Below are 13112 nucleotides of genomic sequence, written 5' to 3' on the forward strand. Positions count from 1 at the left end.
ATGGAGCTGGAACGAGAGGGACTTTTAAGGTCCCTTAAAAGGTCACCAAACCAAACCATTCTATCATCCTATGTGCTAGGTTTGTCAGGCCTGCAGTGCATTTTTGTAATCAACCTACTCTTCATACTATCTGCACCCTTCAGGTCACATTCGGGTCAAGGAAAACAAGCCCCAGCCCCACCAGATCTATGACCAATGAAAGATCAACCAGAGAGAGAGAGACAGGGGAGAACATATCATCAGTCTGGCTACTGTGGAAGCCAAGGAAGTCAGAATGCGTTCAGGTATTCAGAGTCTTCCAGTGTGACAAGGAATATACAATGAGATGGTGCTGTTTTCTACTCTAGCCCTGACACATTTCATTCCCCACAATGCTGCTGCCATGCCACTGACTCTCCTTCCTCTGTTTTCCTCAGCGAACAGAGGTTGTGTTCAGGTTCAGCCCTTCTGGAAGGTGGACTGAAATTGGAGATCAAGAGATGAAAGGTCTATTAGGAAAGCTGGAACCTATTTTGTTCCTCTTCTAACATGTTGTAGAAGGCTATGAAAAAGAAGTAATTTCACGAATACAAGCCGCACCATTTTGACCAAAATTTTGGTGGAAACCTGGAAGAGCGGCTAATACTCCGGGGTGGCTAATTTATTAACAAAAATGTGATATCTGCCCTTACCTGGTACCATGCCAGTCCTGTCCCGAGCCAAAACGGTTTGAAATCCATGGCTTCCCGGTGTTCTGACGATGAACCAATCAGAGAACAGCCTATTGCCTGCCTGTGGATGACGGCTTTACTGAGGGGCGGGGGGTGTTATCGGGGTGAGTTACCTTGGCAGTTTGATAAAAGTGTGTGATATTTCTCTGTACTTTTTAAAGTGTTTTCAGTCTTGTGCAGCTGCACGGTTGGCTGTCCTTGTGCGGCTGCGTGGCTGGTTGGGCTCGCGCGGAGAGAGGTGGAAGGGTGCTCAGCTTGCGTGGATGAGTGGGGTGGCTGTGCCAGCACAGAGATGCAACTCCACTCGGAGCTTGGCCGCTTGCCTGCATGGATGAGCAGGATGGTTGTGCCAGCACGGAGACACAGCTCCGCTCAAAGCTCAGTCGTTTGCCCACGCGGATAAGCGGGGTGGCTGTGCCGGCATGGAGATGTGGCTCCGCTCGGAGATCAGCCGCTCGCCCGCGTGGCTGAGCTGCTGTTTAAAGGCAAAGCGGATCCGTTGGGAATGTTCGCAAAATGACCACACTATTGTTCATGTCTTTTTCAGCTTGTAAATAAAACTTGCAGGGAATGCTGCCGCAGCTATTGTCTGTGTCTTTTTTCACTTGGAAATAATGTTTCCAAGGTTGGCACTAAATGACGACTTTGTGAAAGTTTGCCGCGAACTAAAGTGTGGCTTATATTTGGGTGCAGCTTTTTTATTGACAAAGACATCAACGTTGCCAACACACCGGAAATGTGGCTTATACTCCGTGCGGCTTGTATTAGTGAAATTACTGTACTTTTTATAGGCAATGGAAAAAGCAGTGAAGCATGTGTAAAGGCATAGGAAGAGAAACCTAAAGGTTTGTTTTCTCACTGGGGAAGGTGACTACCATGTTTCCAAGTTACTAAGCTCAGCATAATGCCTCTAAGTTCACCCATGGGTGAAACTTAAGAGATCTTCCCAGGCAATGAAACCCTGCTAAGAGACAGGCGTGAAATATTGCTCACAAATTGAGTTAAGTGTGATCACAAGAGATGTCCCGTACAAATACAGAAAAATCATCACCACTTCTAAGGTTCTTTACATTCAACAGTCAACAACACATCCGCTTCACACAGACAGCAAAGGACTTAAAACCATTTGGAAAGTCTGAGCAATGAACTCAGTATAAAACTTGTAAGTATTTTCTATCATTAAGTCTTAATTGTGCAAATCATCTCTTGAGAACTTATTTTGAAAGACTCCAACATTATGATTTGTGAAGTTCCCACAGAATTTTTTCTTATATGTACATTAGTTTGCACCTATGAGACTTGCCTAGAGGTTCAGGGACACCCATCTAAAATAGCACCAAACAGACAGCAGAAACATTCTATTCACAAGCCTTCACTGTTTTATTCTATTGTAGGTGTTGTCATGAACCTTTATATGTAATCCAGAGCCCTAACAAGCAAGAATTAAAAGCATTACCAGATGAGAAAAAATACCAGTTCTTTTTCCCAGCTGTGCTCGTATGATCAAAATATTCTGTTCTAATAAACAAGTCAGTGGTGTGTAAATCTGTTTACAAGGCACTGAAGGTGAAAAATACGTACTTTAGTTGGGCTCAAACAGCTAAACAGCAGCTATGTTATAGCGGCATATAATCTCCCCAAAGCATTATGGGATAACATGAAATCATTCTTCTGCAAGAGAAGGATAAATAACACTGTCATTAAAATATCTTCTCCTGTTTTGGGCAGGTCAAATCAGTTAAAAGAGTTAATGATCCGGACTCAGGAAAAGGAGGCAGTTTAAGAACACGCCAAAGGATAGGTGTCCCACTCACAGTCTTCTATTTCTTTTTTTTTTTTTGCATAAGTTTCTTTTTTTGATTTTTAAGGCAAGAGTCTTGCAGCTTGGGTCCTTCTGTGTTTCAATAACACATTATCATATGCAAAGTCAAAACCAGTAGTGGAAGGAAGAGAGAATGGGAAAGCTGGTGAGCACTGCTGGTGTCTGTGCCAGTGTGACTGGACCGTCCGTGGCCCCAGGGCTGGGGCTCCACCGTGATGTAGCCATTAATGATCCGGATCCGGGGAGGAGGATCAGTAGCACTGCAAAGAAAGAGAAGAACATCAGTTCTGACCCAGCCCACAACTGACCAACAGCCACAGAACAGGAGGTGCTCAGCCTCTGTGATCCACTGTCAGTTTTCTGGTCTCTTGTACAAGTTGCACACTGACCCTAAGTGGCAGAGTGTGTCTCGTCCTTTCCTCACACCTGTGGAGAGCTCCCACACCAGCCCACAAGGACAAGGTGCTACCCAGTCAAACTGTGAAGCAGACTTGAGGGGGAACAGCAAAGAGACTGAGGAGGGTGATGACAGCACCAAAATACCTGTAGTGTCTCAAGTCTACCCTGACTGCCCATTACTCCCACACAGTCAGGCAGGTGGGTAAAACAACCATATTCCTAGACCCTGCCAGCTAAGAAGAAAACAGGTAAGAACAAAACAAGTGCTGTTGCAGAGGTATGTCCCTGCAGGGGCACTTGCTGAGCACAGCTGGAGTGAGGCATCTGTTTCTGAGTACATCTTCCTCAGCCATGCTTCCTGCACCTTAGTGTGGACTCACCTTGTTTCCATACTGTATCATCTCTTCCACAGGTCAGGAATTAAAAAGATTTACATGATGTACCTTGAGCAGAGGAAGAATGGCTTCCAGAAACCCATCCTAGATCACCACATTCCAGAATATCTCCAGTGGTAGGGAGCACTCTGACATTGTAATGAGCAAGAACTGAATTAGAGAATATATGAGGTGAGTTCCCCTAATGGCAATACATGATGGAGGGGAGAAATCTTTATGCTCCACGCTGCTAATGCCAACTGACTTGAACTAGGGAGGAACACCACAGCAGGCCAAGAGTCAGAGGGGTCAGATATTACACGGGTTGTTGTTCTCTTTGGCAATGGACTGAAAGCAAGGCTTGACACCACAGCTGTGCAACTGACATTCCCCCTAGGACAGCATGGTGCTGTGTAGAACCTGAAGAAAAATCTGGACAAAACTAAAAGCAAGTCCAAATAAAAAACCCGAGTAATTTCTTCTGCACCCAATCTCCAGCTGCTGCGGACCATCCTTGTCTTATTTCAGTCCACTAAGCAAAAGTGCTTCGGGAAATTACTATCCTTTTAAAAAACACTTTTCCTTACCCAAAGGGCTCCCCAGAAGGTCTGAACAACAGCTGAGAGAAGCCAGCTGGCAGTGCATCAAGGAAATGCAGCTGCTAACTGATGCATACAGGGGCATGAACCAAGGCTATTCTGACAAGCCCACTACAACTCTACTAAATCACCTGAGCCGCACTTTTCACATTTTCAGGCTCACAGGAGAAATCACAGAATTATGTAGGCTGGAAAAGACCTGAAAGGTCATCAAGCCCATCTGTAAACCTGAAAGTTGTGAATGGTCCATTCGTAAGAAACCCGACAGCTTTACGTGTGTCTGCACACCCAGAGATGCTGGATTTCCCTGGGAAGGAACGTGCCGCGAGGTGGGGCTGTCAGCCCAGCCCGGCCCAGCCCGGCGCTGTGGCACAGCCCGGCAGACAACCTCGGATTTACGGGTGGAGCTCCTGCCGGAGGCACAGCTGCCTTCCCTCGGCACTACGGACACAGCAATCCCCCAGGCATCTTTTGTCTTTGCCAGCACTGCCATGCAACATCTCCATCTCCAGACGATTAAGCTCTTCTCTGCTGCTAAGGAGTCGCCCCTACAAAGCATCCGTCACTAAGTATTGGGGTAATTTTCTAGCACAAAGGACGACTTAAATAGTGGGGGAAGAAAGGAAACATAAAAAGAAGAAAAGGAGCATTTGCTGCTCCCATAATTTTGCAGTAGTTTCCTAAGCTGCCATAATTTGCTTTGTTTTTGCCTCAGTGTTTGCCCGGCAGTGTTTGAAATCTGGTATGCAGCCCTAATGTGCCTTCAATTTGGGCACAGTAGCACAATTTGCCATCTTCCCTCTTCTTCTGAAGGCTTGATACTAAAAGTGTGCAGGAATCTTAGAGTCACTGCCCACTGACTTCCCTAAGCTGTGTGGGAGCAACTGCATGTGAAATACTGAACATGGCACTGGGGAGAAAGGTAGGGGATTAAGACAGACATCACTTAGAATTTCAGCTAAACTATCAACAGTAACTCCAACCATCCATTCACAATCAGCTAGTATCAACTACTATGTCTATTAATAGAAAGTAAAGGTTACACTAAGAGACAAAATCAAACGTGGTAAGTATACCATTTATTATATTGGTGAATCTTGGACTGCGCGCAGGTCTGTCAGAGGACAGGTTAAATGAGCATTTGTTTCCCTTTGTCTCCCAAATACTTATACTAAGGTTGAAGGAAGGAGCAGAGAAGGGAATGTGGTCTAAAAAATCTGACAATAGCTGAATGCCTCAAGCAGTCACTTGTTGCCAGACTGAGCCATGTATCACTCATAGCACTGGTACAATTAAGACCCAGGGACCTGATACAGAAGGTATAGGGGAGCCCTAATATAGTCAGTAACAGGGGAGCAGGAAGAAGTACTCTTCAGAGAGGAAAAAAAACCAAATAATGTACAGGTTTCATTTCAAGAACTGCCAGATTTTTCTTCATCACCCCAACCTGTCTGGTTGTTAATGGTATCACAAAAATTTAATGCCTTCAACCTGAGTATGGCAGAGATAACAGACACACAAAGTACAAAAGAAAGCTGACATGTGTGTTATCTGACAGAAGGGAAACATTAAGGTATGCATTCAGCCACAGGCCCAAGTACAGGTAGTGAGAGAAATTGTTTTTGTTTTTGTTTTTTTTTTTTTTTTTGTTGTTGTAGTTGTAGTTCTTGTAGGTAAGTAAGCTTTTCTGGATGGATAGTAAGGGTTTTGTGTGAACCTCTGCCCCACAACACACTAATTTTTTAATATAAACTCTGCCATCCATTAGGCTGTCATGTTTTTTCAGACTGAAAGAATACAGGGACTAAAAAATACTGCATGAATATCACCCAGGTACAAGGAGAACATATGCCAGGAATGATAGTTTCATCATATGCAGCAGCTTTTGGATAACAGTCCAAGACTTTGATCTGTACCATCTACCACTGGACCCAGCCTTCCATGAAAGAGAGGACTGCCATACGCTCACAATCTCTCAAACTCAAATGCAGAATGATCTAGACAAGACTTCCACTTGTTTCATGCCTAGTTTTCCACAAATCTAACAATGTAAAGGAAAGAAAAGGAAGTTTTTGGGGTTTTTTTTCCTACTAAAAGCACAAGAAAATTTGTGCAAATGCTTCAGAAAGAATCACAGCAGTGGAGAAGGTCAGATCCTGTCCACAGGATATATCTACTCCTGCAGAAGTTTGAGGGTCTGTATTAAACCATCTAAGTTGAAGCCCAGTTGGTATGACAGCCATCCTCCCCCTCTCCAGCCATTATCTACCTTTCTTCAAGGCGAACCCAGAGGTCATTAAATTGTCGCAGTCTTTGCTTCTTCTGCTGCTTTTTCTTCTTCTTTTTGTACTTCCTGTCTGCTTTCATGAGCACATCAATGCTGTCAGGCAATAGCAGGTGAGGCAGGAACTCTTCCTCCTCCTCTTCCTCCTCCTTCTGGGGGTGCAGTGGGAGCTCATGGGTCATGACATAGGGACTGTGTGATGATGAAAAGGCTAACAAGGTTTTGGGGGATTTACGGCTGGAAGAAAGAGAGAACACAGCATTTAAAAGGGCTTTGAGGCAAAATCCTGTAACAAATACTATCAAGGCACATACATTTTAAATAGATGTTTCTCCTTGGATGCTCATTTCTCTGCCTTGTATTCCTACTCCCTCTTCCTTAAGTCAATAGTGATTTTGTGATCAAAATAGTGCTCTTTAGCAAAAAAAAAAATAATAATCTTTAGAAAAGAGTCATTTTGTATCAGATATCAGAGAAAAGAATGCAGTCCGGATAAGGGTGGAATAATTTCTAAGTCAGAGTCAAACAACACTCCTCTCATCTGATGTGCTGCAGAACACAGACCACATTATTCCTTTCAACATTCCTGCCCAGAGCAAACTACCTTGGGGGGCAGGGGGAAACAAAATAACTAAAGCACCAGCTGATGAGACCAATTCTGCATCAGCAACTCACTGGTGGAGAAGGTAAGAAACAAGCTAGTCCACAGACTATGGTCATGGCTACAGAAACACATCTTGAAAATCACCACCTTTGAAGAGAAATGCTTAGCACACCATTGACAGTAACCTGGTTGCATGCTGGACCCAGTGAAGGCTGAAGTTCTCAATGACCTCTATATCTCAGTGTTCAATGGTAAGTGTTCCAGCCAAGCTACCCAAGCCAGGGAAAGCAAATGGGAGCACAGAGATCCTAAGCACAGTGTAGGAGAGAATCAGGTTTGAGACCATCTAAGGAGCCTGAATGTGCACAAGTCCATGGGGTCTGATGAGATTAATTTGTGGGTTCCAAGGGAGCTGGCAGATAAATTGCTAAGCCACTATCAATTGTTTTCAAAAACTTGTGGCACTCAGGTAAAACTCCCAGCACCTGAAAAAAGGGAAATATAACCTTCATTTCTAAAAAGAGGAAAGTAAAAGTCTAACTATGTGTCAGGCAAGATCATGGAGCAGATTCTCTTGAAAACTATGCTAAAACAAACAAGGACAACAAAGAGGTGGTTGGTAACAGCCAACATGGCTTTACCAAGAGCAAACAATCCCTGTTAAATTTTATTATCTTCTCAGATGGGGCTGTAGCATTGATAGATGTGGCAGAGCAACTGCCATTGTCTGTCTGAACTAGGCAAAGTGTTTGACACTGTCCCAAACTACAGCCTTGTCACCAGACTAGACACATATAGATTTATTTGATGGATGGATTGGTGGTGCATAAAGAACTGGCTGGATGGTCGCATGCAAAAAATTGTGGCAAACAGCTCCTTGTCCACATGAAAACCAGTGATGAGGGTCTCCCTCAGGGATCAGTACTGGCACTGTCGCTGTTCAAGATCTTTCTCAGCGACATGGACACTGGGATCAAGGGCACTCTCAGCAAGTTTGCCACCAGCACCATGCTCTGCAGAAGAGTCAACACACTGGAGAGAAGGAATGTCATCCAGAGGGACCTGGACAGGCTGGAGAGGTGGGGCTGTGCAAACCCCATGAAGGTCAAGGCAAAGTGCAAGGTCCTGCACCTGAGTTGCAGCAATCCCAGACAGAGCTACAAGTTGAGTGGAGAACTGATTGACAGCAGCCCTGAGGAGAAGGGCTTGGGCATGACGGTTGATGAAAAATGCAACATGACCCAGCCATGAGCACTCCCAGCCCTGAAAGGTAATGGGATCCTGGGCTGCACCCAAAGCAGTGTGGGCAGCAAGGAAGGGAGGGGATGCTGCCCTTCTGCTCTGGTGAGATCCCAGCTGGAACCCTGCATCCAGTTCTGGGGTCCTCAGCATAAGGACATGGAACTGTTGGAGCAAGTCCAGAGGAGGCCACAACATTAGCAAGAGGACTGGAGCACCTCCACTATGAAGACAGAGTGAGAAAGCTAGGTCAGCTCATTCTGGAGAAGAGAAGGTTGTGCAGAGACCTCATAGCAGTATCTGAAAGGTCCTACAGGAAAGCTGGAGAGGGACTCAGTCAGGAATTGTAGTGACAGGAGTAACAGACAAACTAAAGAAGGGATCAATTGAGGCCAGGTATTGGAAAGAAATTCTCTACAGTGAGGGTGGTGAAATACTGGAAGAGGTTCCCCAGAGAGGTTGTGGTTCCCTAATCCTGGCACTTTTCAAAGCCAGGATGCATAGGACCTTGAGCAAGATGGTCTAGTCTGAGGTGTACCTGCCCATGGCAGGCGGGATTAGGATACGATGATCTTTGCGGTCCTTCGCAATCCCTTAACATTCTATGATTCTGTGAAGAATCCTTTGGGCCATCTAGTGAATTTCACCTAAAAGTAGGTTAGTTTTGACACCACCAAGTTTACTCTCTTCTCATTTTCTTTTTGTTGAAGGCAGATAGTATACAGCAGTGAATGCACAGCCTTTACAAAACATTTCATCAGAGAACATGTCTGACATGTAAGAGACCAGAGCTCAACACACCACTGTGGCACTGGCTTCTAGTGTTGATCTGCAAAAGGGTGTAATGCTGTCCTGCCACTCAGATAAAGTACACCATGAACTGGTGGTCTTAGTAGGTTTTGTGGACAAGTATGAAGGACTACATGAAGGGGAGGAAACTGAGAAATTGCATCTCTCTCATAAGCAGAGCCAAGATTTGCACAGATTTATAGCAAGTAACAAGGGAATGGGAGTCAGGCCTTAGCCTTCCAGCTGCTCAGATCCTGTGTTAGGCTGGCAGCATTACTGGGAATTCCAAAGGAGTTCCAGCAAGTGAGATATGCCACTGAGACTACGTGCATGTACGAACTGTCTCACAATACAAATCTTGGAAACACAAAGTTGAGCTCCCAGAAAAAGCTCTCAGGGCTGTGACTACTCAGCTTCCTGCAAAGATGATAAATTGAAATAAACAATCCGCTCCACCCTGATTACTGAAACTCTGTTTCTTTATTCTTAGAGCAAGCAACATCTCATCTATACTCTATGGCAGGCAGTCTGCAGTGTCCTATTCACTCATAGCTTTGCTGGCCCACATTTCTCATTGTTTGGAACAATTTTTTCCCTCTTTACTTGTTTATGAGCATCTTGGACAAAACCACAAACTCAAACCACTCTGTGTATACACAGAACCTAGCAGGAATAGCTGACTGATCTTCATGGCTACTTCATAAACAGAAGAGATGTAACAGTCTTCTGTTAAAAAAGTGCGGACTGGTTTGGGCTGAAATGCAGAAAAGTAACAGAAAACCACAGACCAAGCAGAAACCTGCCTTTAATCGATGACTTTCCCAGAACTGTGCTCCTTTTTTAGCTTCCAATGGCATGAAAAGGAAGTGGTCTGGAAGGAGACATATTTCAGCCTGGGTGCAGTTTTCAAGCAAGCCCATCACTGTAAGCCCACTTATTTGATAGCAAATAGAAAGTAGTTCCTGGAGAACGGGAAATGAAGTTGTGGACTAGAACATTGAGAGAGTAGATGGAAAACAAAGATAATGTATCTTATTTGCTGCAAGGAAAATCAGAGTGATCACATATTGAATTTTATAGTAGAGAGTCTGCTGCAGAAAAGACCTTGGGTTATCAGTCTTATTCACAATCATTGTGGTGTCAAAATCAGTCACACTTTATCACCTCTGAACTGCCATGACCCTGCAGCTCTCCTCCTGAGTTGCTTTATATCACCCACTTCCTTAACTCTGCCTTACAAATCAATGATCTCTCATTGGTTCTCTCCAGAGACCTGATTTAATCTGTTCCAAGGTCTTCTGCCTATGTTTCCCTTTTCCACCATTTCCTTCACTTATTTTGTTCCTTAACTAAGTCATGCAGTGGGCAGCACCCTGTCCCTGTAGATTACAGTGCCGTGCTGCCTGCAGCCTTCCCTACTGAACCCATGACCACATCACCCTGGAGCTCAGCACTGCTACAGGTAGAAGATGACCTGCATCCTGCATGGCCAGACATTTATTATGATAGATGCTGCCTCAGGCACATCCATATACCAAACCTCTTTTGCAACGTTTCCTGCAGGACACTCTTCTCAACACCACTGGAAAAGGCACACAGATTCAAAAGCCCATCCTTCCTCACCCCAGGCCAATTCCCTCTCCTGTCACAGCAGCTAAGGAAGAGTCCAAGAGCACCTTAATTATGGTTGTGATAGTGTTGAATATTTTACGATATATAACTGCACTCTAAAATCAGGAACAACAGTTAAAAACCAAAGTGAGTCAGGAGCTCAACTGAACTTGTGGTAATATTTATAAACTGCCCTTTGCAACACTGCCGGCTTGGAGCACCTCTTTTGTCTTCCCTGCCTGAGAGTCACCAGAAAACCAGGAAGAAGGAACCTTTCTGTCTCCTAGACTTGGAGCACCCACTCCATTTGCTCTGCAGATGGAAAGTACACCTCAGGCAGCCCCTTCTGCTACAGGAAAATGAGCATGGCTGTCCAACATCCTTATTGGTTCCTACACACTGGTACCTACCATACACCTCACAAGGGACCTTTTGTTTAGCCAGAGAACAGAAAACAGCAGACTGTGCTGCTACAGCAAAATGGCATGTTGCAGGGAAAGAAGATGATCGCAGACTTCCTCCTTCTTGTATTGGAGGATCTCTACTGTGTCTGACACTAGAGTAGCCATTTAAATTCTCTGTCTCTGTCCAACCACTTGCATTTTTATCCTGTCTCAATTATGTGAGTGAAATAGTCCACAGGTACAGACTGGACTGTGTGTAGCACTATATAGGACAATAGCTGGGTATAGTTCCACATTTATGTGATCAGCACTGGGTTTACTGTCACAGGCTTCTCTGCTATTTGCTCCTAGAATGAGCCCAGAATAGTAATCAATGAAATCTTTCTTCCAAGCCCTACGACTCTGACACACTCTTACCACCGGTCCTTTCCCTCATCTTAAATGCTCTCTTCCTTTGAACCCACATTTTTCTTAAAATGTATTTCATATTTAAAAATCTCTTTCCAAGTCATCCAGAAATGTTAACAGTGACATGCCGTTTTCTTATTCAGGTTTAATACCAAGACTCTAGGAAAGACATCCTGTCCAATAGCCCTAATAAGAGGTTTAAGATGCAACTGATGTCAAATGAGGGCTACTCAAGTAAGCTACTCCAAGTAACCTTGATACCAACCTTCCTGACAAGTGAAAATCTCTCCTCTCTTCAGTTGTCTGCCCTTACAATTACATCTTTACAGAGTAGTACCAGATCTTGCTATTCTCAAGCACCTATTAAGCTATCTTTCTTTAAGCTTTAAGTAGCTGCTGCAGCTGTTTTTGGCAATACCTAAGCTAAGAATTTAAAAACAACAAGAAAATACCACTGCAAAATCGTTTGGGTTTGTTTTTTGGTTATTTTCTATCACCCCTAAAATCACTGATACACTGGATTTTCTAGCACAACTTAAGTGTTACAGAATCATTAAGTCTTGTGCTTAAGCACAGGTGCTTCTCATTGTCAGACTACCAGCCCACCGGTAGAAACTGGGTTAGGGGCTGGCATTCATATACAGTAATTTCATGATTACAATCTGCACCGTTTTGACTAAAATTTTGCTCCCAGACCGGAAATGCGGCTTACACTCAGGAGCGGCTAATACGTGAATAATTTTCTGACATTTACAACCCCAGAAGTGCAAACCGAGGTGCCGAGTTGAGCAACCTGCCAGTAAAACCCTGGACTGCGTGATTGTTACAAATTGGTTACTCTGTTGCGCCGCAGGTGGAGCCGGCTCAGAGCAGGCAGCGCTGGGGGTGGGGAAGGCGGGGAGCTCTCTCCTTCAGGCAGCGCAGCCTGGGGGAGGCAGGGGGCTTCCTCCTGCTGGCCCCGTGGCTCGGGGAGAGGCAGGGGGCTCCTGTCCCCTCCTGCCGCTGCCACCATGGGTGCCAGCGGGCTCCATCCCCACCTGCCACCGCTGCCATGGGTGCCAGCTGGCTCCTTTCCCTCCTACTGCCGCGGGAGTGGGGGGCTCCATCCTCGCCTCCCACCACTGCCACGGGTGCCGGTGGGCTCCGTGCCCCGCTGCCACCGCGGCACAGTGCCAGGTCGGGGCAAGCGAGCTCAGCAGCGGTGGCGGTTGGCCCCAAGCGGCCCCGCCGAGTGGCAGCACCAGCCCTCACAGCCCGAGCCGAGCCGAGCCAGTAATCCCCGCCATCCCGCGATTCTGTTACTATTTGGCAACTTTGTTGCACGCGGGTCCTCCCTGCGAATGACAGAGCGGCTTATAATTGGGTGCGGCTTGTGTTTGGACAAAGAATGAAATGTTTGCCAACACCCGGCGATGTGGCTTATAGTCAGTGCAGCTTGTAATCGTGAAATTACTGTAATCATGGGCTAAGTCTTGGATTAGTTTCTTTTCAGTGCATGTGGAGTTAATGACATACATCCATGTCAAGAATCATTGCAAAAACACAACCTGCCAGAATTTCAATCTCATGTTTACAGACAACAGCAAAAGTGGTATAAAGAGAAAGATGAAGCAGAGTATGAGGAAAACAGTTGTCACTAATTTTCACCACACTGGTAGAGCCCTTGGCACAGACCAAGACTCAACACCCTCTGCAGCGCCCTCTGCACAAATCATATCAAAAGGTGGTAGTCCCACCTGAGAGTCTCACATCAGGAACGTGGGGGAGGAGGGACAGAAATGTAAACAGGGACACTGCCTGGCACAGAAGATGTAAGGGAAACAGTACCATAACTGGGACCAATTTCCAATTTTCTCCTTGGTGGTTTTT

At 45.4% G+C, this 13112-nt stretch overlaps 1 protein-coding gene across 1 annotated transcript in view; it reads right to left on the reverse strand.

Annotated features, from left to right (window-relative positions):
* Nucleotides 1-1968: 1968 nt before the first annotated feature.
* Nucleotides 1969-13112, reverse strand: part of TRABD2A (TraB domain containing 2A) — an 80040-nt gene continuing 68896 nt past the window's right edge. Inside the window, exons 7-8 of the mRNA XM_033084608.1 lie at nt 6174-6425; nt 1969-2792 (exon numbers count right to left, since the gene is read on the reverse strand). Coding sequence (XP_032940499.1) covers nt 2612-2792; nt 6174-6425 — 433 coding nt within the window. The 3' untranslated portion in view covers nt 1969-2611. The remainder of the gene's footprint in view (nt 2793-6173; nt 6426-13112) is intronic.

The sequence above is a fragment of the Catharus ustulatus genome, chromosome Z, assembly GCF_009819885.2.
Source record: "Catharus ustulatus isolate bCatUst1 chromosome Z, bCatUst1.pri.v2, whole genome shotgun sequence".
NCBI lineage: Eukaryota > Metazoa > Chordata > Aves > Passeriformes > Turdidae > Catharus > Catharus ustulatus.